We start from the raw sequence: 27,479 nt of genomic DNA on the forward strand, positions 1-27,479 counted from the left end.
CTTGGTGAATAAAAATAGTAGTTGTGTTCAATACTTTGTGGGCACATATAGAGGCATAGTTTTACTTAGGCTTAAACAGTCTAATTTACACCTGTACAATTAAAAACAGGTTTTAAACAAATGCAGTACTATCAGGATACAACTTAAGAAAAAGTATTTTAATATCTGTTTTCGTGGGCTGCCTCAGACTAGCAGACAGACTATAACTTTGTTTACCTTATCCAAGGCTTTTACACTGATGTGTTTTATTTATAGGTGGTAGCCTACATTTTGGAAAGAAATGCATGCTTGTTACCTGCCTACTTTGCAGTTACTGAAATCAGAAAACTATATCCTGAAGGAAAACTTCCCCATTGGGTAATGATATGATATCAAAGCATGTAATCTGGAGTTCTGTTCCACACAAAACAAAATGACTTATTTTTTTAAAGCAAAGTTTAAATGAAGACTTAAAATCTTCTACTCAACAGTAATCTCTGTGTTTAGGCATCTAAATTAAGATACAGGCTTGATGTGATTGCTGCAGCAGCTCCTTGTGTTCTTGCATGAAATTGATGATGTAGTTTTGACCCATGGCTGATGTTCAAAATTCTTGAAGCACTGAGTTGGTTTTGTTGAATGCATTTGAAAATGCAGGTCACGCTTACCTACCAGTTAGTGATTTCTCTTTGGTTTCAAGATAAAAAAAATAATTTTAAATAGCTGACCAGTGGGTTGGGTTTTTTTCTGTTTTAATTCAGTTATGCAAAAATATTTGGGGCTCTGATGCAATGAAAATGGTCACTGTTTCCAAAAAGAATGTAATGTTGATCCAGTTTTTAATTTTGTATTCTGTTAAAATAACTAGGTGTCAGGAAAAGGATAAAATACCGACTCCCTTGAATTAATAGGGAGTTACTGACTTCTTTTGAGCCAAGTTTTAATCCAGAGTGTACTAATCTAGGTCCTTTGTTTTTGCAGAATTGTTATCCGTAGGCAAACAGACGTGTTAACGAGCAGAAATGCTAAAGGTTGTCTTAAATCATCTGTTACTAAATAGTGTGCACTGAAATAATATAGTCTGCATAGGAGAAACAGTTATTATATAAACTCTTACTTGAGTGCAAACTGAGAAGAGTACTTCCTGCCCTTCTTCATAAGGTCATGTTTTTCCTTTTGTGGTTTTAAGTTCTGGATGACTTTTCCGACTTGTCAAAATGCGTAGGAAGCTAGTTATTTTAGTAGATTCTTGCGTATTTCATTAACATGTGTAAACATATTTAAGTCTTACATATTCCTTATAAGTATCTGCAACTTAAACCCTTAACTTACTTTTTTCTCCTCTTCTCACCCAGTTACTAGGTAATTTAGTATCGGATTTTGTGGATACCTTCAGACCTACAGCAAGGATAAATTCCATTTGCGGTAAGAGAATGACTTCATTAATTACTTCAAAATAAATTAACTTATTTTGAACTATTTCGTTTCTTGTAACCTTTTGGGGCATATATTCATCTAAGCAAAATGGCTTAAAGCTCATATTTCACGTAGCATCTGTACTCTTGTCAGTTTGTTCTCGGAGTTGCTTCTCTTCAGTTTTTGCTATGAAAAGGAAAATTCATACTGATGTGATCAAATGACTTTTTTGCTACAAGCTGGTAGTGGAAGTGTACTACTCATTACATGTCCATATAGATTCTAACTACAATAAACATTAAGAAAACCATAGGTTTTCTGTGCTGAAGGATTTTTGAGTTAATACAGATCCACTGGTATGCTAGTCATAGCATAATGTTTTCTGACTTCAGTTTCCATTGGGGCTTTTGTAGCTGCTCAGCCGTATCCCTATTGTTGCAGGCTTCTGTGTGAACGTTTCCTAGCTTGGATGAGTACAGTCTGTCCTCTTCTGTGAAAGGAAAAATCACCTTTTTTACTGCTGGAAACCTGAATATTAAAATTTTGGCTGTTTTAACTGTGATGCCTGTTGCATTTTTCTTCAAAAAGATAAAAATGCCTTCTGTTTGCTTTGAGAATTAAGTAACTTAATAACGCCTGCATTATATCTTGGATGTAAGCAATGTTTATTGCAATTGAATTTCTTTAGTGCAGACATTAAGAATGCAAATTCATCTGTAATGCTCCAGAGCATTTTGTGTTTCAGAAGCATGTAGTTATTCTTCTGTTGGAAGTGTGGCGTAGCTTTTATGCATATGACTCGCAGGGATCATGGACAAATTTTTACAAGTCTTGTATGTGTGAATGACTTGTAATAGATAAGGTTGAAGGGGAGAAAGATATTTATTTACTGCTTGTTTTATCTGATAATAATATGGCCAGTCTGGACAATAGAAGTCATGGAATTTGAACTGACAGTGAGATTTAGGTCAAAGTTGAGGCACCTACATTTAGATGCTGATATACAGGTGCACTAGGGTCTCGGTTCAGATGCCTGTGTTTAAGCAGCTGAAATAAATCCTAGGTGTCTAATCCACAGTGACTAATAAGTCTACTTTTACCCTACAAAAAACTGTTCCTATGTGATCAGCTGAATTATATTGGCCTACACTGACTGAATTGACTAGATCTCCATTGACTGTAATTGGAGTACAGATGCTTGTATTTGATTTGTTTACTGAACAGAATCCTGCCCACAGTTTGTCTTACAGGGTGAATGAAGGAAATTTGAAAGACTAGATTGTATATGTAGATTAGTAATACCATTGTCTTTGTGGAAAGGGTCAGTGTACCAAAATTAAATCCCTAGGTCAAGTGGTTGAAACAGAGCAGTCTTCTGGTAACCTAAAAGGGCACTTTTAGATTAATATTTGTAAATACTTTTATTTTTAGGGTACCCAATCTGAACAAAGGGGGATTTTACTCCTTAGAGATTTTATTAACTGAAAATTGGTTAGAAAAATAAAACCAGCCTGAAGCAATCCTATGGTAAAATGCTTTAAACAGTGGAAATTTAAGGAGAGCATAAAAGTGGCTGAGGCTAGTTTTTGCATCAGAATGATTAAACAATAGGCCAGTTTCACTGTTTTAGAATTTGTTTCATTGCATGTAGGTCGCTGTAGTCTCCTTCCTGTGGTAAATAACTCAGGTGCCATGTGTAACTCTTGGAAGCTGGATCCTACAACCCTTCGTTTTCCTTTGAAAGGTCTCTTACCATATGATAAGGTATGCCTTATTAAGTTTCTTAAACACGTTACATTCAAAAAATACAAAGCTTTTATATCATTGCTTGCGGGGGGGGAATAATTTCATCTGTGAATATCTGATTGTTCCAGCTAGGCTAACATTGAAGATGTCGATATTTTCACTGTGTTACATATTTCAATAATTTCAAGCTATATTTAGAGGATCTTTTAAGTAGCATGTGGTGTAACTGCTGCCCGGGATGCTGAAGAAGTGATGTCTTATGGGCATCTGCATGTGAGAGAACAAGTGAGAGTAGAAAATTGATTGGAAAAGTAATTTAGCTGTGGGGAGATGAAAGAGAATGCAAAGGTAATTTCTTCTTTTCTGTGCTCTTTGCTATTCCATAGGAAAGATAATTTTACAATTCAAGTATAAGTTAGCTTATTTAAACTTAAAACTGTGAGCGAGAAATAGTGGTGTACTGAAAGAATTTAAGAACTGTAAAGGATCAAGACAAAAATCCACATTATCCAGTGTCCCATTCCCCATATCCTAGGTGTCTAAGGAAGGATATGAAGATAGTATATCTAATGACATACATAGTGTTCACATTTTACAGCCGTTGTAATTTTGTGTGTTTCCTGAGACAGATTTAGTTCCTATATATTTGGTAAACCTTCCTCCTCCAAATATTTATCCAGTATCTTCTTGAGCCCTTGTAAACTTTTAGCATCCCCAACATCCGTTTGACAAGGAGTTCCACATTTCAACTTCATGTTGCATAAGGAATTGGCTCCCTCCATTTGTTTTGAACCTAGCTTCAGATAACATTTTGCTTTAAAGTGATTCAGCAATTGGAAGATGCAGTGAGCAGTTGTTCCATATCTGCTTTCTTTGTGCTTATGATTTTTATGGATCTTGGTCATGTTCTCCCTCCCTAGTCTTACCTGTCTTCCTTTGAGTTCTTGACGGTCCTCCAGTATTTCAAGGCTGTTTCAAAAAGTGTGCCGTTCTTTTATTGGATGAAGAATGTTCTTCTACTCGGTCCCCATAAAACCTGTCACTTCTTAAGAACTGCGATTATTTCCTCCTTTCGTTTGGGTATCAGAGAGCAAAAAGATTTGCCAGATAACAAATACCTGCGTAAATTAAACATTCATTCTTAAATTGTTTAACTCGGTTAAACATAAACTCAGTATTAAACAATCTTGAGGCAATATATGTTTGTATGTGTTTGCTTCTTTTTTTTTTTTTTTTTAAGGATCTGTTTGAGCCACAGACTGCTTTGTTGAGATACGTGCTGGAACAACCGTATTCAAGGGATATGGTCTGCAATATGCTAGGTCTGAATAAGCAGGTACTGTACTATGCTGTAACATGTGATTTAATTCTGCATAGAATCTGCACTATTCTTTTTCTCTTTTCTTTGCTATAGCTAACTAAGCAAAACAGTTTAGATACAGAGAGTGAATTTCTTTTATTTTTTTATTTTTTATTTTTTTTATAAGATCATATTAGGTTAATTGGACACTGTTGTTCCTATCATTTGTATATTGCTTTACGAATGTTAAATTGAAAAGTAGAGATTTAAAATATGATTTTTTTTTTTTGCATTGCTTTTTTTTCCTATAAGGCCAGCCTCAAGTACACCTTTGACAGACAGTAGGAGACTGCTACCTCAAACAATAAAAATGGTTATTGTTCATGTCATTAGTTTTTAAAGCATTGTTGTACTCTATGTTATATTGGCATGTTATAGTACTAGAATAGTGAAAAGCTGCGTTTTGTTTTGTTACATTTTTTCTTTTTATACCTTAGAATGGGAGGGCTTAGTCTGACTTGGGGATCCTTGAGGCTGGCCTCATAGTCACTGTTTTGTCTTTTCTTTTTTTCTTCCTTTATTTTTGTTCTGTCCTGTCTTGTCCTGCCCATCCTCCAATGCTCTAGACCTTGAACATTGCTCAGGTATGTTCACAACCTTACTGTTGTATTGTGACTAACGATACGCTGGCCGCTTTGTAGCCACTGATTCCAGTTAGAGAATACATGTACAGTCAGGGCTTGAAATTGGCAGGACCATTAGTCAAGGGCAAATTCTCACTACAAATCTCTAGAGATATGAGAGATGTAGCATAAAGCTGACAGTCAGTGGTCCTTTGGTCCTACAATTTTCGTTGGAATGGACTCCTACCATTTCCCTTACCAGTCATAAGAACTTTTACTTTGTCTGCTGGAATTTTCAGATGAGGAGAGATTCTTAGTTCAAAATTTCTTTCCTTATACCAGTGGAAAAACATCCACTGCCCTTGATTGTAAAATTATAAAGCTGCAAATACATCATTGCTTAAAAACAAAAACCAAAGCTTTACTAGCAGAATTTTCTTATCACTAGGAAGCCTCAGTAACAAACTTCCCAACAAGCAATTATAATATTCTCCAAACTAGGTGAAAGAAAGGTAGTACAGAATACCATGTGAAAAGTAGTTCCTTATAATTTGACTCCTTGTTTAAATAAATAAATGCCTTAGCAAATCAACCAAGTGGACTTCTGCTTGAAATTTGAAATTACGAGTATTATATTTACAGTTGATCCCTTGTTACAATAATCAATTCCACACCTACTTTAAAAAACATTGTTTAAGATTTATAAAATAGCGTTGCAGTTTGCAATACTATAGTGAAGGTTGTGTCAGTGTTTCCATTTAAGAAACTTTTTTCGGATTTGTAACTTGACTATAAAATTTACATGATCCTGAAACCTTGTGTATATTTCCCATTGTAAGTGAAATACACCAGTACTCTTTCTGGATTGGGACAATGTTTTTGAACGCGCAGATTCCTACATCTTGGCAAACAGTACACTGTGTTGTATATGACAGTCTTTTGTATTTGAGATATTAAGCAGCTGAAATATTAAACCCTGGAAACAAGCTGCTAGGTTTAGTATTGAAATGAGTAGTATTTGTATTCTGTGTCTATTTCTGTGTACATTCAGTTAATAAACGAAACTCTTCCTCTGTACATCTTGTAACTGATAAATAATAGAAGATCTAGACAAAAAAAATATTGAACCCATTTTATTCTTCTAACTATGGGTGGTCTGTGCCTTCAGGTCAAAAAACATTGATGTAAAAAATGCCATTTTTAACTCCTACTTTACTGTCCTCTGAAAGTAATCAAGGAAAATTTAAAGGACATAATAAAATATGTTGAACTACACTTCCTAAAAATTGTTTGGTAGTATAGGAATTCCTACACAAAGTTTCAACCTAGCATGAATTTTTATGGCCAAGGAACAAACTTGAAGAACGTAGCTTATAAAGGAAATGCTGACAGAACATGAACTATAGCTGTGCTGCTACAATTACACCAGCATAAAGATGTTTAGGCTGTTGAAAATTTGTGAGTTAAAATTACCAATATAGAGTAGGGTGGTGTACTGGTATAGAACAGGAAATAATGTTCCATTTAAAAATTAATGTACTCTGTGGAAAATGTTAAAACTTTATACATTTTTTAGGTAGAAATTAACTTCATGTTATAGTTGAATTTGTTAATGTAGCCACCTATAAAAAAAATAGTAGCATGCTTTTTAGAAGTTGTGTAAGTGCATTGATGCTTTCAGTAAAATGGCTTATAATTTTGTATTTTATTAATAGAACTGAACTAACCTGCAGAAATGAATTTTCAGTGTAATAGAAGACACTTAGAAATGCAAATAGTGCCAAGTTTGTTTCAAAATAAACACGGAAACACTTCAAAGCAATGATCATTATTTATTTATGATCATTAATTATTTATGTGAAGCTGCTTGTATGCCCTGTCAACTATTTGCACAGATCCAGTTGCAGGATTGGAGCCTTCATTTGAATCATTTGGCATCACAAACTAGGTATGGTTCAGCCAAATTTGTCCTAGTTCTCAAATATCCTTGAAGGTGAACAATGGAATTTTCTGGTTCAATCTTACCCAAGCAGATCTATGTTAGAAAACTGTTCACTAAAGCCGTGTCTGAGTTGTGTTTAAAAATAATTTTAATAAGAAAAGGTAAAAATCCAGATGTCCTGTTAACCTTGCAGAGAGAAAAATGAAGGTAAAATTTGTTATGTTTAATGATTCATATGTTCTTTTCAGGATTCTAAGTTTTGCTGTGGGATTTTGTTGTGGGATGAGGTTTTCTAATAACTTTTTCAAGTATATGGATTTAAGTCTAGACGTAATGATACAGACTTCAAAATGTTCCTTCTGTTGGAGTCTGGGCATTTTTATTTTTTGCTACTGTGTACTTCTGTGTGGGACAGTACCTTCTCTTGTATACCTGTTTGAACTGTTCTATAGGAAGTAGAGATTTAAATTGTATTTTATCATGTATGTTTTCATGCTTTATGGTTGGACTCAATGATCTTAAGGGTCTTTTCCAACCTAAATAATTCCGTGATTCTATGTCAACTTATATTCTCCTGTTAGATGGGGTGATATTCCTAATACTTAATTATCTTTTAAATAATTTGCTGAGGTATGTAACAATCTGCTTTCGGAAAATGAGTAACAGTTCAAAGCGTCTTAATCCACTGATGCCAAATTAAGATTCAGTTTAGGGACCATACAGTTGGTTCTTAAAATGGAGCTTTAGTAATGTCTTAAGGACATGAAGTCACTCTGAATGTTTTGGTTTATATCATTGCCTTCTCTGTATGCAGACTTGTATGAAGAATAAAATCCCATTTTTGCTTGAATAATTGCAGTCGGGATTGTATTGCAGTCATCTAAACAATGAAAAACTTTGTTAAAATTTTATTTCTCTGGGTTGGGAAATATTTGAAAGAGGAGGTTATTTTCAGCTGTCTTGTTTGTGTAATGTTATAGAAACTTTTAATTAGCAGCTATTGTATTAATGCTTTTGCTCTTTAAATAGTATATTTGGCTGGTCACCTTTTAAACCAGCAGTGGTGATCTGCAGCTCTGAGTGGGAAATATCTATGCCATACTCTGTTCGGGTGACTGTGTAGTTGTATTCTTTCCTACCTACAAACCAGAATAGTTTGCTTGGAGAAGATGCTGTTTATGTGTAAGCAGAATCATTAAGTGAAAGGAATGATATAATGCAATATTCAAAAATTGACTTTCCCTTTTGTTTTTAAAATATGATGCTGGTTGATGCTGGGAACTTACTATCCAATATTGTTAGTGTTAACATGGCAGAGTACTTAATTTAAGGGGTGTGATTATTTTTTATATATTACTGATAGAATTGCCTAGGTTGGAAGGGACCTTTCAGATAGTCAGCGTGTGTGTTGAGAACACTTGAGTGCAACTTCTTTAGTGAAACTTACTCCTTTTTTTTAATAAAGAAAGCATGAGAATGCCTACTGAACTTTGTAGAATTAGAATCAGGCATAATATAAACAAAAAAGCTTTAAGGTTTTCTGTCTTGGTATCATACAGTTCTGGAAAATGGAAATGAGAGGGGGGCTATAGTTTTGTCTTGTATTAACTACTTCAGGCATTTAACTTACATATTTTGAATTGGACTTTTGGAGACACCGTTTACTCTCGCGGGGATCTTGGGCTCTGCAGTTTGGTCTTCTGAATCCATTTCTTAAGTGTAGATTTTTATTAAATATTTTTGAGCTAAATGTCGCTTGCTTAAAATACTTGAAAACTGTAATATCTTGCAGCTAGCCTTAATTATACTTAAAATACTTTTCTTTTAGGGAACACTGTTAATGTTATCTGCCTTCCCCACCTCCACCCACCCCCAAAAAAAAGTCCACACATGAACCAACCAAAAAAAAAATAAATAGCCCAAACCAATTGAAGCTTTGATCCGCTGAAAAAGTACCACTAGTCCATCAGAGGGTTGATCTCGAGAAATTTTAGTATCAAGCTGTCATAGTAGTGCTTTTTTCCCCCCTGTATTACCTTATGGTTTAATAATGTTTTCAATGAGATTATGTATTTATCAGGTCTTTAAGTATTATTTTTAGGACAAAATGGAGAATATGTATTTATATCACCAAATCACAAAGACTGGAATAACATACTCTTTAGGGAAAAAGCATAGTGGTTTTGAATGCTGTATTTTTCCATATATAATCCAAAACAGTGTTTGGGATTTTGGGGATTTGTTTGTTTGGTTTTGTTTTGTTTAAGCCATATAAAACATTAATTCCTACTTATTTGTGAGGGGAATCAGCTCTTGCCTATATTTTTATTCATCTCAATATATACTGAGATGTTCTTTAAGTTATGAGCAATTAATAAAATAAGGCCCCAATCCTGCAAATTCTTATGCAGCACAGTATTTTATTTCTGAGTCCTCCAAAACTATAGACACAAAATTTGTGCAAAACTATATATTCACTGAAAATACAGAAAAAAATGTGCCAGAAAATTAAATTAATGCAGATAGAATATGAAGCACTGCTATATTTCTTATTGAAAAAATATTTTTAAAGCAATAAAAGCATGATTTTTCATATTAAAAGAGTGAATTTATTTTCTTAATTTCCCGGTTCCTAAATTTTTCACAATCTTAGAATTATTCAGAATAGTGAAAATTCCTACTGGAAATTCTGGCGTTCTTTTTAACAGTAATAATTTCCTGATGTATTCTTTGAATAACTTTATTCTAAATTAATATAGCCTAACATGGTTAGGCTTTTTGGACGTTAACCCAGTGCTTAGCAAACTATTAAATTTCAAGCCCTGTACGTAGTAGTTTTGCATGCTGGATTATAAACTAGTCTGTAGTGTTGTCTGTTGCACCCTGCTCTGCTTCGTAATTAGTTGCTTTGGGAGGGGGAAAAAAACCAAACTACAAAAACCCTAAAGTACTCTCTCAGCTGGTGCTGTAAACCTGTAAAGTGGTTGATCCGTGGTAATGGCATTGTGTACTGGAAGAGAAGGTGAAACTGTAATCAATGCTTCCTGTTTTAGTTAGAGGTTTGTGTTAAGCATGCTTCAGGAAAAGCTAGAATTGTAGCTTTCTGCAGTTTTGAGCTGGTGAAGAGCATGCAACAGGGGATGCTGTTCACTGTATTTTGTCAACTTTTCCCATTCTTGCATTTTATTTTTAATTGAAGAGAATCTTTTTTTTTTTTTCATGGCAAAAGACTACCATCAATGAAGGTAGAACAAGCATCTCCTTTCAGCATCTCTCTTTCCTTTTATTATTTCTTTCTTTATTAACTAAAAGGGGTTTTTTAGGCTGCCTGGCTAGTAAGTAAAAGAACTCATCTGAGGCATCCCTAAAGCATTTTATGAGTATTTGGGTGATCTTTTTAAACTTTTTTTTACATACACCTTTTTGCCTCTAGAAAGGGATACTGCGTTTTCATGATTAGTCTTTGAGCAGCTCAGTTCCTTTTCTTTTGTGTCATTAAAGTAATAATGTTTTATTTAAGGCTGCATTATGTTACAGGCATCAGGTGTGTTATAAAAAAAAAAAAGAAAAAGGAAGAAGTGACCATTCCTGAATAGAGATTGTAATGAAACAAACAGAGGTTAGATTATTTCCGAAGGGCTAGCACACAGCTTTTTGTCCTTAGTAATAGTCCTTTGTATGAGTGTAACTACACGAATGCAGGGTAATAAAAGGTTGTTGCACTAAAGAACTTGTGACACTGTACTTGGTGGTCTTAAATTGAAGATTTATAATCTGAATTCCAAACCACTGGTAGTGGGCCTGCTTTACATACATCTGTAATAACTTATGTATCTGAATATATACTCCATTCCTTACTTGATCATTATTAAAAGTCATCAGGGAAGGTGTGTATTTTAAGTGATTTGTGTGTTTGCGTAGCTCACTGTATCGATTGTGGCAGTCTAACATCTAAAGAGCTCATCACTATGATACGTAATTTCTGTTCTATTCACAATAAGTAGAACAAACCATTTTTATTAGATTAATTTTCAAGTCTTCTTGATCTTATCTTGTACCAGGTGGTGCTGTGTCAGTAGGACAGCACCTAATTATAGGGGTATTAATCAGATATTAATTCTGCTACTAGTTGTAGGTAAGCCCAAAATGAGAGTGAAAAAGAGAATAGCCAGTAAACACCTGTATCATGTATTGGGATCTTTCCTCTGAGTTTAGTGGTATAATTGATTATCTTTTTCTTTATGGTGATCCCAACTTTTGAGAAGGAGAAAAGAGGGAAGGAAAATTAAAAGCCAACAACAAAAAACCTCAAAACAAACAAAAGAACCCCCACCAGCGTGTCAAAAGGATGGACTTTGTTTTCCATGAATGCAAGATCAGAGAGATAACATTCTGCATGAATTTATTACAAAACACAAACAAAACCCTCAGATGTTATTTGTGCATTGATGATCTCTGTTTTGCAACTTAGTAGGGAATTATGTAACATATGATAAAATGTAAAAATCATCATGACCTGTAACATAGTGCAGCTTTAATACACTGGCTTATCCTTAACTTAAGTTCAGACTTCATTTCATGCTTCCCAGCCTTCTGTCAAAATCCTGTACTGTAACTGCAACTGTACAAGTTCTGAAGTTAATGGCAAGGCTTTTGGAATACTGTATCTGATCTCTGCCTTACAGCACAAGCAGCGCTGCCCTGTGCTGGAGGACCAGCTGGTGGACCTTGTGGTGTATGCCATGGAACGGTCTGAGACTGAAGAGAAGTTTGATGATGGTGGAACCAGTCAGCTTCTGTGGCAGCATCTCTCCAGCCAGCTCATTTTCTTTGTGCTCTTTCAGTTTGCAAGTTTTCCTCATATGGTCCTGTCACTCCATCAAAAGGTAAATTGTTCGTATCGCTCCCACGCTAAGAGAGATTTTAAAAAAAAAAAAAAAAAAAAGTTTGTGCTCTGTAGAAGTAAGTCAAATTCTCAAGTTAAGTGTCTGCGAGCTAGGTCTGTTTCTAGTGTATTCAGGTACAGAATGTTGCATTACATTTGTATTCAAATTGTGTGAGTAATTAGAGTAAGAAGATAAACTGGCATAATTCAGAAGACACAAGTACTGTGCTGTTACATCCAATTTACAATGAAGCTTCAAACAGAGTGAACGCCTTGTTCCATTTGTGAGCTAAGAAATACTCTATGTAAATCGATGCAAGAACTTACAGTTTGTCTAATCAATCTAATCAAAGCAATCTAATCAAAGGTCATTTGTCCAGTTACAGTGATATTGGCAATTACAGTCCAAAGTTGTTATTATTTCCAAATAATTCGGTTAAAACTGATACACTTCCTAGTATTTATCTTTTTTTTTTCTTATGCTCAACGCTTCTCTTAATTCTAAGAGTAGTGATGCCAGTCCTCCATAAGAAAGGAGAGGAGGGGTTACAGTAAGTCAGCAACAGCCTGGGCACTTTGCTGAGAGGAAGGTATGGTGTTGATGGTAGGAAAGGGATATTCTTTCTCCTCACTATAGTATTAGCTTGTGGCTATTTAGATGCAGTTCCTAACATGCACTACACATTGCTCCATCTTCGTTTGTCCACTGTCCATGTTACATCAGAATTTACTGTGTATGTTTTACTTATGATGGATTCTAGTTCTCTGCTCTTTCTGGTATCGCTGAAATTAGTTTTACTAGGTTTGCATTCCTTTAATTACTCTTAATGAATCATTGAAACAATAGACACTATACAACACAATGGCACAAATCTGATCTCAAACTAAAGCAAGCTAGATGATAGTAGAGGTTAAGAGTAGAGTACTGGTTATTAGAGAATTGCTATTACAGGTGAAGAAGTTTTAAATAACAAAAAAATAAATCCAGACGGGTCCAGATAAAGCAAACTGATTTCTTCTGGTTCAGAGACTTTCTTTGTAAAGCCTGTGGCCTGCTGCTGTCAATGGCAATACTGTGCTTGGCTGCAGGGCTACAAGGTGACATTTTAAGTCCAATATGTTAGAGCTGCTAATTTTTCAAAACAATGATCCTCAAGGGATAAATACCTTTTAACATTAATTGCTCTGGCCCTCACAGAGTTTGTTTTTCTGTTACAACTAATGTACCTGTTTGCTGTCTTTCTGAAAAGATGACATACATTTCTACCTAAATCCTGCTATAAAATTCTCTGCTGGAACTGTTGTAGTCTGCCCTTCTATTTCTATAGGAAACTTTGCAGTGATTTTTCTTATGCATGCAGTAGTTGTCTGTTACTGAGTGTTTTTGACAGTTGGCAGGCCGTGGTCTCATTAAAGGAAGAGACCATCTGATGTGGGTGCTACTCCAGTTCATCTCTGGCAGTATCCAGAAGAATGCCCTGGCTGACTTCCTCCCAGTTATGAAGCTTTTTGACCTCCTGTATCCTGAGAAAGAAGTAAGTCTTCTCTCTGAAATTAAAAGTTTTATTCTTAATTCAACTTGACACTTTCGTATGTCAATATTACTATCATTCTTGAGTCACTGTTGCAGCAGTGTGGTGCATAGTTGGAGAGAGCTGTTTCATAATTAAATGAAAATTTTCAGGATTTCCTAGCTATGTTTTTCCAGTAACCACATTTGTGGAGTGTTTTAGGGGCGAAGAAGACTTCTATTAAGTAATCTCTTCCTTGACTTTGGTTTTACTAAGGTTTTGAGGAGCTTGTTAAAGTATTGAGGATACTACTAAGGAATAATACAGAATTATATTGTTACGTCTGGGCTGTAACAGAATAATACACTGAGAAATACTTTCAGGTGCAGGGCTGAACAAGACACTTCAAATTTGTTTTGTATTAATGGTTACTTAAATTCATTCTGCAGTAGCAAAGCAAATCTTAGTCGTGCTTTGTACTTTCCTCTAGAATTAAGGTTCCTGAGGAAGGGATAATTAGGGGAAGTTCTTAAACTTCCATCATGACAGTGTTGTCAGCATGAAGTCCTGATTGCTTACTCTTCCCATAGTGCCTTCTATTTTGTGTCAGTAGATATGTTAACACAAATGTGTGGTGTACCAAACTGATGTATAGCAATTTTTCTCCCTCAAGTTAGTTTTGACCCGCAGAGATTCTTCAGTATAATTTGTTTTATGAGATCGCAATTGCTTTTGTCAGCACAAAATATGGGAAGAGTGACGGACTATTTAACTGTAGTGATGGGCTGAGTTACACTTGTTTAAAATGTTTGTGGGATTAGGGCCTTTCTGAGGATTCATTTTTTTGCAGTTTAAATGTTATCTATGGCTGTTGCTCTTAAGAGGATCTGTCTTACTGTCCCCTTGATTATGCGTTGCTGTTGTCTCACTTGTGCTATCAGTGGTGCTTGTGCAGTAGTAACTACCAAAGGGAAAGAAATGCAGATGTTGGCAAAAGGAGAACGCTGGAGTGCCTTTTTCAATGGCAGTAATGTATCTGAAACCTGTTTAATTTTGGGGTGTATCTGTTCCTTTTCATAGGAAGTGTATTAGTCTTTAAGTATAATGGTGATGCTAGACAAGTTGGATTTTTTCAGAAAATATTGGTGAACCACTGAGTACCTATTGTGGAAGCACATACCATAACTGATTTCTGAATAACGTATAAATGTGAGCCTGAGAGTAAAAGTAGCGTATCTTGAATTTGTGTACTGTAAGCATGAACTTCCATTTGCTGAGGTCTTAGATTATTTGTTTGGTTTGGGTTTTTTTTTCAGCATAGTTACTGAGATACAGGTCTCTTCCAGAGCTCTTGATTTTAAATTGCATATATAGATGAGGGTAGAATCTGTTCTTGAAAAATGTTGCTTATGGTGTTGCATGTCAGAAAAAGAAAAAAAAGGATCTTGTGAATGCTGGCTATCTAACATGGTTTTCTGTATATTAATACATGCAATGTGTCACGTTCCTGTGTTCTTTCTTTAGTGTATTCCTGTACCTGATATTAACAAACCCCAGTCGACTCATGCTTTTGCGATGACGTGTATTTGGATTCATCTGAATCGGAAGGCCCATAGCGACAACTCCAAGTTACAGATTCCCATTCCTCATTCTCTTAAACTTCACCATGAGTGAGTTTTGGGGGGTTTGTTATGTTTTGATTTTTCTCTAGATGTAATGGAATAAGAAGCTCCAAGTCTGTATTCAGAATGTATTGTGTGATGGGATGATGTTTAAGGGTTATCAAAGGAATGAAGCAGAACTAAAAGCGAGCTCAAAGTCAAAATATGCTGTTATCGTACAGGTAACAGAAATAATATTGAAGATCCGTAAATCTTTTCTACTGATGGAGAATCTGAAAGTAAACTGACTTTTTTGTTTTATTGTGGTGTGGTTTGGAAAGTGTGGGTAAGCAGTACATTGGGTTAAATTTTGTTTGGAAAGCTGATTCTTAACGTGTATTTTTGTCCTGAGGTGTTTCTCCGGTACAGGAAAATCGTAACACAGTGAAACTGAGGCATAAGATGTAGTCGTTTTGATGTGGTGCAAGTAAAAAATATTTTGGGTTTTCTACAGTTTTATAATGGATTTTTCATGGGTTATTGTGCCTGTAATCCTGGAATGCATATATATTCTTCTGCTTGTTTCTCTCTAATTAATGTTTAATCTCTTTGGCACACAGGTTTTTGCAACAGAGTTTAAGAAATAAAAGCTTACAGATGAATGACTACAAGATTGCCTTGTTGTGCAATGCTTATTCAACCAATTCAGAGTGTTTCACTTTGCCGATGGGTGTACTAGTAGAGACTATTTACGGAAATGGCAACATGAGGGTACCTCTTCCAGGGACTAATTGCATGGCCTCAGGGTCAATTACCCCATTGCCAATGAACCTCTTGGACTCCCTCACAGTTCATGCCAAAATGAGGTACAGTATGCAGCAAGCTTTTTTTTTTTTTTTAACAGGTAAATCTTTCTCTAAGTAATTATCATCAGGAAAGCTTTCCTGTGTCTGGACATATCATGCTTGTATCTGTCTATTAATAATTTTTTTATCTTTCAAGTCTTTTTTTTTTGATTGAAAAATACTTTCTCTCTTTTCTCAGTCTGATTCATAGCATAGCTACAAGGGTAATTAAGTTGGCTCATGCAAAATCTAGTGTGGCCTTGGCTCCTGCTCTTGTGGAAACCTATAGTCGCCTGTTGGTTTATATGGAAATAGAGTCCTTGGGCATCAAAGGCTTTATCAGTAAGTAGTAAACCCTTTCTTTTTAACCCTTTCCTTTTGTTCAGTAGCATTTCCTTTTAATGGCAACTAGAGACCATAGTAAAAATGAAAATCTAATGATGCAGCCTGTTGAATACATGTATAAATTATTTTATGTATAAATACTTGTATAAAAGAAATTGTAATAGTTATCCTAGTGCTGCAGGAAATTTCAGATGAGTGTGCTGCTGTCACTTCATGCCATCACTTTTATGGTCAGTACCTTCTAGTTAACGCTGCATTTTGCAAAAATATGCTCAATGGAAAATCGTGAGCAAAGTTACTTAATTAAGCGCGAATGATACCTAATTGCACTCACTAAAATAATTTGCATGTCTGCTGTATATGTTCATTCAAAAGATTGAGCTCTACACATTTACAGCATCTTCAGACAGCGCTTGCACACGCACTCTTTGGAGGTAATACAATTTTCAAATCTGATTGGCAGCTAAATATAACTTTCTATACACAGTGTACTCTGTAGTTGTATTTTAAAGTGTAATCGCTTGGAAAACTTACTTTACAAACTTCTCTTCGTAAGGTCAGCTCCTGCCAACAGTGTTCAAATCTCACGCATGGGGAATTTTGCACACTCTGCTAGAAATGTTTAGTTATCGGATGCATCACATCCAGCCTCATTACAGAGTTCAGTTGCTCAGCCATCTCCATACCCTGGCTGCTGTGCCGCAGACTAATCAGAACCAGCTTCATCTGTGGTAAGTGAGGGTTACCGTATTTTAACTGTAATGTCAGATTCTTCCTCCATCATATGTGGAAAGCTGCTTGAGAGTCTTGTTTGAAATGGGATGGACATAAGTACTTCCCAGTCTTAGTTCTGCAGCTGAATTGTTTTGTGGTTACTCAGCGGGTCGTGTTTCAGAAATACAGTTAGATGTTGGTAGTAGTACTCGGCAGAGATGTGTTAAGCAGCCTCTTGTGCAGACATGGCAGTGGTGTCATGGGTCAAAGCACAGGAATGCGCACCAGAACCTGAGAGTCAGGCAACTGTTGAGGTTCTTGCAGTTGGCGATAAAGGGCAATGCCTTCTACTTGTAGTCACAGACAGCTTGTCTGTCAGTGGGATTGCACTTGCTTACTCCTTTAGGGGATCTTTAATTCCATTACAAGAGTTAAATTGATTCCACCTAATTTTTTAGTGAAGTTAATTTTCAGTCAGATCGGAGAAATAATCTGGTTCATCCTGCAGCTGTAAAGGAGTTGGCACAAAGCTATGGTGGCTGTACATGAACCTGAGTGGAAGAAAAAGTCACTTCCTTGTATGGTGTGTGTCCTATATCAGCGTAAACCAGGCATAAGACTGTGGCTAATTTGGATACAAGAACAATGGAAAAGCTGGTTAGAGAAGCTCTGAAGTTGATATGCAGATAATTCTAGGGAAAAGCTTTGAATTTAACTCACTGTTAACAAAGTTGAAGGGTATGAAATTCAGTTTGTATGTAGAATCTGGGGTTTATTGTAGAAAAATTGGGGAAAACTGTCCATTCACTCTTAGAGTAGAATACTTCTTGTGCAGGTATGTGAGACAGACAGAGCAACCTCATATCAAAGAAGTCTAATTACATAGTAGTTTCTTAGTCCAAATTCAAATTGCTCAGTTGCTTATCCTTTATTAGGAGTAAAGAGAATAAGTGAAGACAAGTTTCCCCTTAAATTCAAGGTCTTGCTCTTTTTATTCACTTAAATCTTGTTTTGTCATCTTAGTCTCTGAAATATGGATGTTAATCAGTCACTTCTGATAAGAACTGCATACAACTAGCGTGGAATATGCTAACCTATGGCTTTGACATTTCCAAAACACAATGTTATAAAAATCTTTTCAGTTACTTCAAACTACCTCGTGTGAAAAGCACTTCCAACTAGAGCCCTGGAAAATAAAGTGCTTTTAATAAAAAGCAGTACTTCCTCCTTTCTTTAATAAGGACATTTCTTTAATAAGGACAATTTAGTGCCGTCTGCTTCAAGGTGCTAGTTAGTTTTGAAACTTTCCATGCATTATTCATGACTCTTCATTCTGGTTTTGCATATGTTTATTCATCTATGCATTCTTGTTTAGAGAAAGATGTTAAAAAGGTAACAAAAGGGGGGGCACTCTAAATTAGAAAGACTTCGAGGCTCTTTTTCAGGGGCTCTGCACCTGGAATTTTTGCTAAATCAACTTTTGAGAGCTTTATTTGAAAATAAAGTACTTTAATAAATTTGTTATCAACTATTTAACAGTGGAAAAAGCAAACTTTTCCAAAAGTTTAAGAACATGACTTTCAAAACAAATGTTTTTGTATTATTTGAAGCAGAAAATGGAGGAGAAATAGGTATTTTTGGAATCTTAGAAGCAGCAGCATAAGCATTATTTGCTAAATGGACTGTTTCCTTCTTTCAGTGTTGAGAGTACTGCTCTAAGGCTAATCACGGCTTTGGGCAGCTCAGAAGTCCAACCACAGTTTACACGATTCCTCAGTGATCCCAAAACAGTTCTTTCAGCAGAATCAGAAGAACTCAACAGGGCTTTGATCTTAACTCTAGCAAGGGCAACGCATGTGACAGGTAATAGCAGTACTGTGAGATAACATCTAAATGAAAGCTTTAGTCAGACATTTCTCTAAAATACTGTTAAATAGAGTATCGTGGAAATGACCAGCTCATAAAACATAATCCCGTACACTTCTGGTATTGAAAAAAGTATAATTTTAATTTCCAACTACTCATTTTGAGGCAAAAAGCTATTATTAAAGCATTAGTGAAATCAGGCATTGGCGCAAAGCTTATTTTTATACAGAAATACAATGTGACTAGGGTTTTTTTAATCTTATTTTCAGTTTCATTATTTCAAATTTAAATGTTTGGCTTGATTACTGATACCTGCCACTTAAAAAAAAAATAAAAATGGAATGTTCACAGCAAGTATGTTGTTCACGTGGAAGCCACTCCCTTCTGCAGCTTACCTTTAAAAAAAAGTAATGTGTCTTGGGTTTGCTTTCTTGGGGAAGGGAGAGGGGGTAGCTTTTATTGTGTGTTTTAATGTTTTAGCAATGTGCGATGATGAGGGTCAGGTTTTTGTTAGCTTTGAGGGGGATGTTTTCTCCATCTCTCTTTTTATGGTTCTAGTCTGGAGACTCACTGGAAAGTTGGAACAACTGATTGCAGAAAAACTGGAGGAGGTTATTTGTAAGGGAAAGGGCTTCTTTGTGTTAGGCTTTTTTATTTTTTAACATTTATTCAGCCTTTAATGTTAAATCAACACTGCAGTTGAGGGATGAGGCTTGTATTTTATTTCTAAGGCTTAATTGGGAAAGGTACTGCTGAGCAGCCTTTTTAAAGCTACACAAAATGGCATCTGGCAATTTCATCCTCATTATCTTCCTCAGGATTTTTTTTTTAAACTCTAATCAGTTAATCAGCAAAAGCTTGTCTTGCTGTCATTACAGAAAATTAAATATAAAATCTTAAAATTATGATTGCTTTATTTCTAGCTGAAAACCTAAAAATAATTTTGTTGCTGTTAATAGCATAAAAAAAAAGAGAATATCCAGCTTGTTCTGTAGAATGAATAAGGTTCAAAGAAAAGGGATGGGAGATGTTGGTCAGAAGGACACCCTGTTGAACTAGCAAAGCCTTGATGCATGTGACTACAAAAGGAATAGTAATATAAAAGGAATACTAATATTAGAATACTGAATTCTAATATCATCAATCCATTTTCTAGACTTTTTCACAGGCTCTGATTCAATTCAGGGAACTTGGTGCAAGGACATATTACAGACCATCATGAGTTTTACTCCACATAACTGGGCATCACATACACTAAGCTGTTTTCCAGCTCCTCTGCAGGTAATAGTTTCAAACTGATGATTTTCTAATTGGAAATACTCTCTTAACAAGATCCTTTCCCTTTTGCTAGTTGGTGAGTTTCGTCTCCTGTCTGGACTACATTAATCTCAAGAATGCAGCATGATTGTAACATTGCTGTTTCTTCAGAAATGCATTAGCTTCTCCTGGAGTATTATAAGGCCACGTTTGGCCAACTGATAGTTTCAGAAGAAGGTAAATCAGATCTCTTAAAAATTAAAAAATAAAATAAAAAAGTCGGAGAAGCTTTTTATTCTTGTGGTAATTTGTCGTGTAGCTTTGTTAGTGACAAAACAATCACTGTGGCATCACAGTGAAACAGCAACCCTACCTAGTAGATTTGTTTTATACAAGGAAGTAGGAACGTATAAGGTGCCAAGTCAGGCTGAAGTTTGCCTGTTCCAATGTTTTATTCTTAGTTTTCAGTCACAGGAACGCCTACTTTATTTCAGGTATTCTTCAAGCAGAATAATGTACCTCAGGAAAGCCGTTTTAACTTGAAGAAGAATGTGGAAGAAGAATACCGAAAGTGGAAGTCTATGACCAATGAGAATGATATAATCACACACTTTTCTGTGCAAGGCTCATCCCCACTTTTCCTTTGTCTCTTATGGAAGATGTTGTTAGAGACCGATCACATTAATCAAATTGGCTACAGGTAATAACTTTGAAATAGCATATCTTTTAAGCTCACGGACAAAGGCCTTGTGTATTAACAGCTTGATTTTTACTTTTAAAATTGATTCATAGCATGGAAAAAGCAGTGGAGCTAAGTATTAGCAAGCGTATCATAATAATTGTGCAGTTTTTAAAATTGGTTACACCACACTGTGGTCTGCAATGCATATTCTTCCTGCGAAGAGACAAGTATGTAGGGTGTTTGAATTCAGCAGTTTACTTGTTTCAGGCAACCTGAAATGGTAAACAGGAAATATAAAGCATTTATTTACTTAGCCAAATATATATATTTTTTAAAAAAAACAAATGTTGGATTAAGATGAAAATTTATTATAGAAGTAGTGGTCCTACAATTTTTTTACTTGTTCTCAGCAGTAACAGCATCAGCTCTAGCCATGAGAAATACATTCATTCTTTTCAGTCCTTGTTAGGTCTGTTGAAACAGTTAATATTTATGATAGCATGTGTTACTCTTCTGTGCAATGAGGAAATACCAGTATTTTAATGCTGTGGTTGTGTTAAAATGCATGCTGCAGGAAGGTAAAGTTGAGTTGCAGAAGATTGTCTGAAGAGGTGTATAACTAAAAATGAGTAACTAAAGCATGGTTTTTGGGCAGAATACTAAATATAAGAGTTGGTAAACGTAAAGCATATCTTCCGATTAGTATCCAGACTTTGGAATTCCGTTGTTTGTCCATTGTTTTTACTTTGCTTCAGGGTTTTCTTCAGTTAATAAAAGGAGGTTTTTAAAGGCAATTGTATTAAAACCCACTAATTTTTATAAAATAAAGCAGTTAAAAATGTATTAATAACAGTAACAATTACGTGTTGTTTTGTTGTGTTTTTTCTTTTCTTCTTGCCTGCTAGAGTGTTAGAAAGAATTGGGGCCAGAGCTCTGGTGGCACATGTCAGGACATTTGCAGATTTCTTGGTGTATGAATTCTCTACTTCTGCAGGAGGCCAGCAGCTCAACAAGTGTATTGAGATTCTCAATGACATGGTGTGGAAATACAACATTGTAACACTGGATAGGTTGATACTGTGTTTGGTAAGTATTGGCTTAAGAGATAAGATGCCAGTTCTTCAAGCAGAGACTGCTTTCTGAGTCACTTCTGTAGGAGCAATCTTTTTAAAAATGCAGTGGTTTTAAATAGTGACTATTTGCTAACCCAATAATCAAGTAAAATAATAGATTACTTCTGTAAGCAACATAAAACTTAAAGTCCTGCAGTTCTCTGGATCTTCAGGGGAAGCTTTTCTTCGTTTTTTTAATGGCAACTGTTGAATTGGTATTATTAAATGTTGTTATTAGAGCTTTGGATCTCTGACCTCAGAGCTAGGCAGTTATTTCTGCAGCCTGAAAAGGTAGAAGGGGTATGGCATGCCATGATTCAGGGGCAAATAGACAATCTTGTACCCATTAGTGTACGCTTTCTTTGCTTAGATTTCAGCCTGTTTCATCAGAAAAGTAGGAGAGAAATAGCATTCTCTGTTTTTCCAGGCTATCCTACAAAATAAAGCAGGACTCCCCTAGAGAGAATTAAATTTTCCTTCAGTAATTAACCTTTGCTTATGTTTTACAGTCTCATCTTAATGTAAAGCTAGTTGTTTGGATTCTAGTTTGGTTTTCAAACTGAAGTCCAAACATGTCAGAGTGCCCGGAAGTTTGAAGCAATCTTAACTTCATAATCATGAATTGGTTATTCTCGTTAAGAGAACTGACAGCTAAAAGAGAGCTAGAATTCATGGAGAACTGGGGAATTTGTAAGCCTTTCTGCCTATGGAATAAAAAACCATGATGGTTACTTCTCACAGGAGGTGATTGAACCTGCCTCTCTTCTGTGTCTTCACTTGAAAAATAGAGTTGAAAGACTATATGTTCAGTGTGAATTTGTTCGCATGTGTACCTACGGTGCAACCAAATTTGCTATGCAATGTTTAGGGGTTATAACACAGCAGCGTCAGCTCTAATTTCATGTTTTCTGATCCATTTTGTTTAAGGCTATGCGTAGTCATGAAGGAAATGAAGCTCAAGTCTGTTACTTCATAATTCAGTTACTCTTACTGAAGCCTAACGATTTCAGGAACAGAGTGAGTGATTTTGTGAAGGAGAATTCTCCAGAGCACTGGCTGCAGAATGACTGGCATACTAAGCATATGAGTTATCACAAGGTATCAAAGCTAATAAAATTCTTTTACTGTAATACTTTCTGTAGAGTTGAGATCAGCCAGGGTGTCTTTTGTCCTGTAAATGACAGAACAGCTCTGTCAATTTTAGCGTTACTTAGTGAGTCATGATTTATTTGGGCTAGTATAAAAAAAATCACCATGTTTATGTAATAACATTAAAATTATAATGCTGTGATATTCAAAGATAGAAGCAGCTGAAGTGTTGGGTGGAGATTCATTCTTGCTTATCTAAATCAAATAACTTTAAAACCCTGGTTTTACTGAAATTCATTTAGAACATAGGTTTTGTGCACCAGGGAGAAGGTATTTCCTTCTGTTGTTTTATGACTATAACAGGAGTTAAACCTGTGTTTTCTCCTGATTATTATTCTTCCATCTCCTGTGTGGCAAGAACATGATATCCTGTTATGTTAGGGAAGAAAATTTCAGAGATTTTAATGCTGCTGTAAACATCGTGTTTTCTGCTGGCTAGTCAAGGATGTACCAATGGAGTCTTCTGTCAAGAGATAAATCAACACTGCGATGAAATTAATACAAGGAAATTCTGACATATCTAAACACAGACAATCTAGTTCTGATCCAGAAGCTCTTTGGTCTGTATTAGCCCTCTACATCAGCTGTACAGTGTCTTAACAGAGCCTAAAAATTTACAGGTAGCAGGGAAGCAAATTATATTAGCCTGGGAAGTGCTCTGACATGGCTGCATGGTTACTAGACCCAATCTGGCATATAGAAATTTCAGTCACAGGTAAAACACTGTATGATCAGCCTTCAGCTGTACTCACCTGCTATTTGAGTGCCCTCTGGTTCTTTCCTAGGGAGTTATTAAATGCATATTATTTCTAGTATTCTGATTCAGTATATGAGGCAGAAACTTTCAGTAGTGCTGATTTCCCCATGGTTTTCTCTTAAAATACTCAACAAGGGACACATAAGCGCTGGCTGCTTTCGGCTTTGCCTTGGGATGCTTAATGTTCTTTTATGCCCACTTTATGTGGTGGTGAAACTTTGTTTTGTTTTGTTTTCTTCTGAATTATTTTTCTGAATTATTACTAGTCTAATAACTAAATTTCACTCAGAGTTGAATTTTCTTCGCTAAGCTTTAGAGTGAAATCATCTCACTGCATTCATATGTGATGAAGAGAGTTATGAAGCGTCTTTTTAAAGCAATGTAGATGCTAAATATTTAATGCGCTGCTTTTAAGGAAAGAGCTTTTGATTTTGTTGGTTTTCTTTCCTTTCAGAAATATCCTGAAAAACTGTATTTTGAAGGCTTGGCAGAGCAGGTCAATCCCCCAGTTCAGATCCAGCCCCAGTACTTACCAATTTATTTTGGAAATGTATGCCTGCGCTTTCTGCCAGTGTTTGACATTGTAATCCATAGATTTCTGGAATTGCTTCCAGTGTCCAAATCACTAGAAACTTTATTGGATCATCTGGGAGGTTTATACAAATTCCATGGTAAGTTATCTGTGAATACAGACTTTTATTCCTGTTGCAATCATTCTGTTCTCCTTCATCTGCTTCATTCATAATTTTCGTTTGCCCTGTGTGCATTTCTGCAGAGAAGTACAATCCCTACTCAATGAATTTCAGCTTGCTAACAGTGAACTTGCTTTTATTCAGGTAGCTCTTCCTAATTCATGCTTCCTTCACACCTTTCCCTTTTATTCACTTCTAGTAGTAACTGGACCTGTGTCCTAACAAACTTTCTGTTACCAGGACTGAAACAGCTAAAGAGCAGTTCCATCTATCCTTGTTTAAGATTCAAATAACTTAACCTGATTTTTTTTAATGCTTTTGTAACTGCACTTTTATAGTAAGTTTTTGTATAGATGTCACTGCTATGTTATGCCCAGAAAATTTACAGTATTTTTTTCTTTACTGTGACTTTGTACCTGGGTTCTTCCTATTTAATGCCTTTTATACAAAGAGATGATTTAGGCAGTTTACGTACAAATATAATAGTATTATCATTAAGATATGAACTGTTAGTAATACTGACTTTCTTTGCTTGAGTTCTACCCTTCTGGACACAAATTAAAGCGTATGTACAAGACAAAGGAAAATCAATGTTGTATAGTGAAATAAAGAACGTGAATCAATTCCATATGCACTGTTTTTAAATACATACAACTTAGTCTTGTAGAGCTCTTGATTTAATTTTGTGTTTGCCGCCATGAACATAATAGCAATGCTAGAAGTTATTTCTGGTTTTTGTTGTTTTCCTTGTCTTCTTGACAGACCGTCCTGTGACTTACCTGTACAATACTCTTCACTATTATGAGACACAACTCAGAGAGCGCACAAACCTCAAGAGAAAACTTGTTCATGCCATAATTGGCTCTCTCAAAGATAATCGCCCACTAGGCTGGTGTCTGAGTGATACTTATCTCAAATGTGCTATGAATCCCCGAGAAGAGAATCCATGGATTCCTGATGACACTTACTATTGCAAGCTCATTGGAAGACTAGTAGACAATATCCTTCTTAATGTGTGCATTAAGTAAGCTGTGCCAATATCTTATAGCTTCGTTTAATCAAAAGATGAAGTTCAGTTTGTGACTATTCAGATATGAAATGAAGCTTGGACTCTTTATTTAGCTACATGTATCAGTCTAAATTCATATTAGATTACTTCAATATCCTTTTTTTAAATTCTACAGAGGGACTGTGCTGCCCTAGTAAAGACATCTTGAAAGATATGGTGAAAACAAAGTACAGCTGCATAAATATTTCACTGTTTAATGCATTACTTATAAATATACTCATGTTTATGCATTCTGCATTGAATTCTAATTGCCACATGAAATCAGCTTGATACAAAGCACGAGTATTTAAAAAAATGTAGAAATTGAGGTTACTTTTTTCTAATGCCGTTATCAATATTACAAAGAATAAAATATTGTAAGCAGTGCCACATTTAAGATGGTATATAACTAGCTGTGTGTAGTTGAAGATCGGTATGCGTTCTGTTAGCAACTGCTGAGAATCTGGTTTTTAGGAGGGGAAAAAAACTAGAAGTTATTTCTAACACAAACCTACATTTTCTTAATTGCTGCCTTTTGTTAGGTTTTACAGTTATGACTACAGCTGATTTAAATTTCTGTGGAAATAGCTGGTGAACCCATGCTATGGTCTAGAGAATAGTGCTAGTGGAATTTCCCTGGATGTTGTCTTCTTTCTGGGTCAGCTTTATGGGACTTGGTCGATTTTCTGGATGTTATTGTCTTCCTTCACTCCTCCTCCTGAACTTACTTTTCTTTTATGTGTAACTTTAAAGAAACTTATTAGGTGTCTCTAAAGAGAGATAAAATTATATAAAATGCTGCCTTCTATGCAAATGTTAACAGTGTATTCAGAGGTGTTTTCTATATGTAGCTCAAATGAGTTAGTCTTGGTTGGGAAAGTGGAATATTTTCAGAGACTAAGCAGGTGCTTATTTTGCATAAACCGTCACCCTTGAAGCCTGCTAGAAGATCTTATACTGAAGCAAATTTAAGGTTTCAGATTATGCAGAGCAGAAAATTCTTCTTATTTTTTTTTCTTGTCTTGGAAGCAGATAGTGAGTAAGATGGTTGGTGGTGTTTTTTCCCAGCTCTTAATCGGGGAAATTTTTCCTCTGTGTGACCTTGTGTGTGTGGTATATTCATAGCTGTGTATTCATGCAGTCCTCCGGTGATTATCATTGCCTTGTATTCATACTTTTGTCCATATGTCTTATTTTTATGAAGTGCAGTTGTTTTATTTGTTCTCAGTAACTTACCTTTCAGTTCAATTCAACTTGGTATGTGTGGTGTGTATATATATATATTTTTTTTTTTTTTTTTTAAGCAGTGTGCTGCTTGCACTAGTCTGTGTTGGGGGAACTTTTTGTTTTTCCTTAATCATTGTCACCTATGGCAGGCAAATCACCCGGTCCATTTCCAAATTGTGACTGGAGATTCAATGAGTTTCCTAACCCAGCTGCCCATGCTCTCCATGTTACCTGCGTTGAGCTCATGGCTCTGGCTGTTCCGGGGAAGGAGGTGGGCAATGCACTACTTAATGTTGTGCTGAAGAGGTATGTTGGCTCTCTGAAACTGTTTTCTGCAATATATAATATGTAATTAGAGATTGCTAAGGTAGTCTGTGATACTCATTTTCTTAGGTTTTTATAAATTTTTAATTAAGTATAAGTGCTTTAATTTTTATATATAAAGTGTTTTTGGAGGACAAACAAGGCTACAGAGATCAAGCAGTAGTGGATTATGTGTGCTTCAGGAACAGTTGATTCAGCATAATCCCTTTAACAGATAGAAAACCTAGCACAGGCTAAGAATTTATCCAGTGGATTCAATGGCACAGAGGCTGGCAAAAGTCTGTTGTTCTTTCAGCTGTGCTGAGAGGAGGAGATCTCATCAGTTAATATCACAGGATCTTTGAATGCAAAGAAGGGGGTAGGAAGCATTGGCAGAATTCTGAATCCTCTTAATGCAAATGAGAAATCAGAGGTACTTTGAAACAGAGTGACATGCCAAGGCTAGCCTCTCGTCATGA

At 35.6% G+C, this 27,479-nt stretch overlaps 1 protein-coding gene across 6 annotated transcripts in view; it reads left to right on the forward strand.

Annotated features, from left to right (window-relative positions):
* MED23 (mediator complex subunit 23) overlaps positions 1–27,479 on the forward strand; it is a 39,123-nt gene that overhangs the window by 5,219 nt on the left and 6,425 nt on the right. For 3 of the 6 annotated variants that reach the window (XM_054194887.1, XM_054194890.1, XM_054194889.1), the window contains 19 exons: positions 256–357; positions 1,335–1,404; positions 3,047–3,159; positions 4,382–4,477; positions 5,068–5,085; positions 11,692–11,892; positions 13,283–13,426; positions 14,927–15,072; positions 15,624–15,869; positions 16,048–16,190; positions 16,750–16,924; positions 18,607–18,770; positions 19,930–20,054; positions 20,525–20,730; positions 21,618–21,798; positions 22,752–22,922; positions 24,185–24,401; positions 25,185–25,421; positions 26,838–27,003. In XM_054194887.1, the coding sequence (XP_054050862.1) occupies positions 256–357; positions 1,335–1,404; positions 3,047–3,159; positions 4,382–4,477; positions 5,068–5,085; positions 11,692–11,892; positions 13,283–13,426; positions 14,927–15,072; positions 15,624–15,869; positions 16,048–16,190; positions 16,750–16,924; positions 18,607–18,770; positions 19,930–20,054; positions 20,525–20,730; positions 21,618–21,798; positions 22,752–22,922; positions 24,185–24,401; positions 25,185–25,421; positions 26,838–27,003 (2,921 nt within the window). The remainder of the gene's footprint in view (positions 1–255; positions 358–1,334; positions 1,405–3,046; positions 3,160–4,381; positions 4,478–5,067; positions 5,086–11,691; positions 11,893–13,282; positions 13,427–14,926; positions 15,073–15,623; positions 15,870–16,047; positions 16,191–16,749; positions 16,925–18,606; positions 18,771–19,929; positions 20,055–20,524; positions 20,731–21,617; positions 21,799–22,751; positions 22,923–24,184; positions 24,402–25,184; positions 25,422–26,837; positions 27,004–27,479) is intronic. The other 3 variants (XM_054194891.1, XM_054194888.1, XM_054194892.1) reach the window with 3 other exon arrangements.

The sequence above is a fragment of the Rissa tridactyla genome, chromosome 3 (assembly GCF_028500815.1).
Source record: "Rissa tridactyla isolate bRisTri1 chromosome 3, bRisTri1.patW.cur.20221130, whole genome shotgun sequence".
Classification (NCBI taxonomy): Eukaryota; Metazoa; Chordata; class Aves; order Charadriiformes; family Laridae; genus Rissa; species Rissa tridactyla.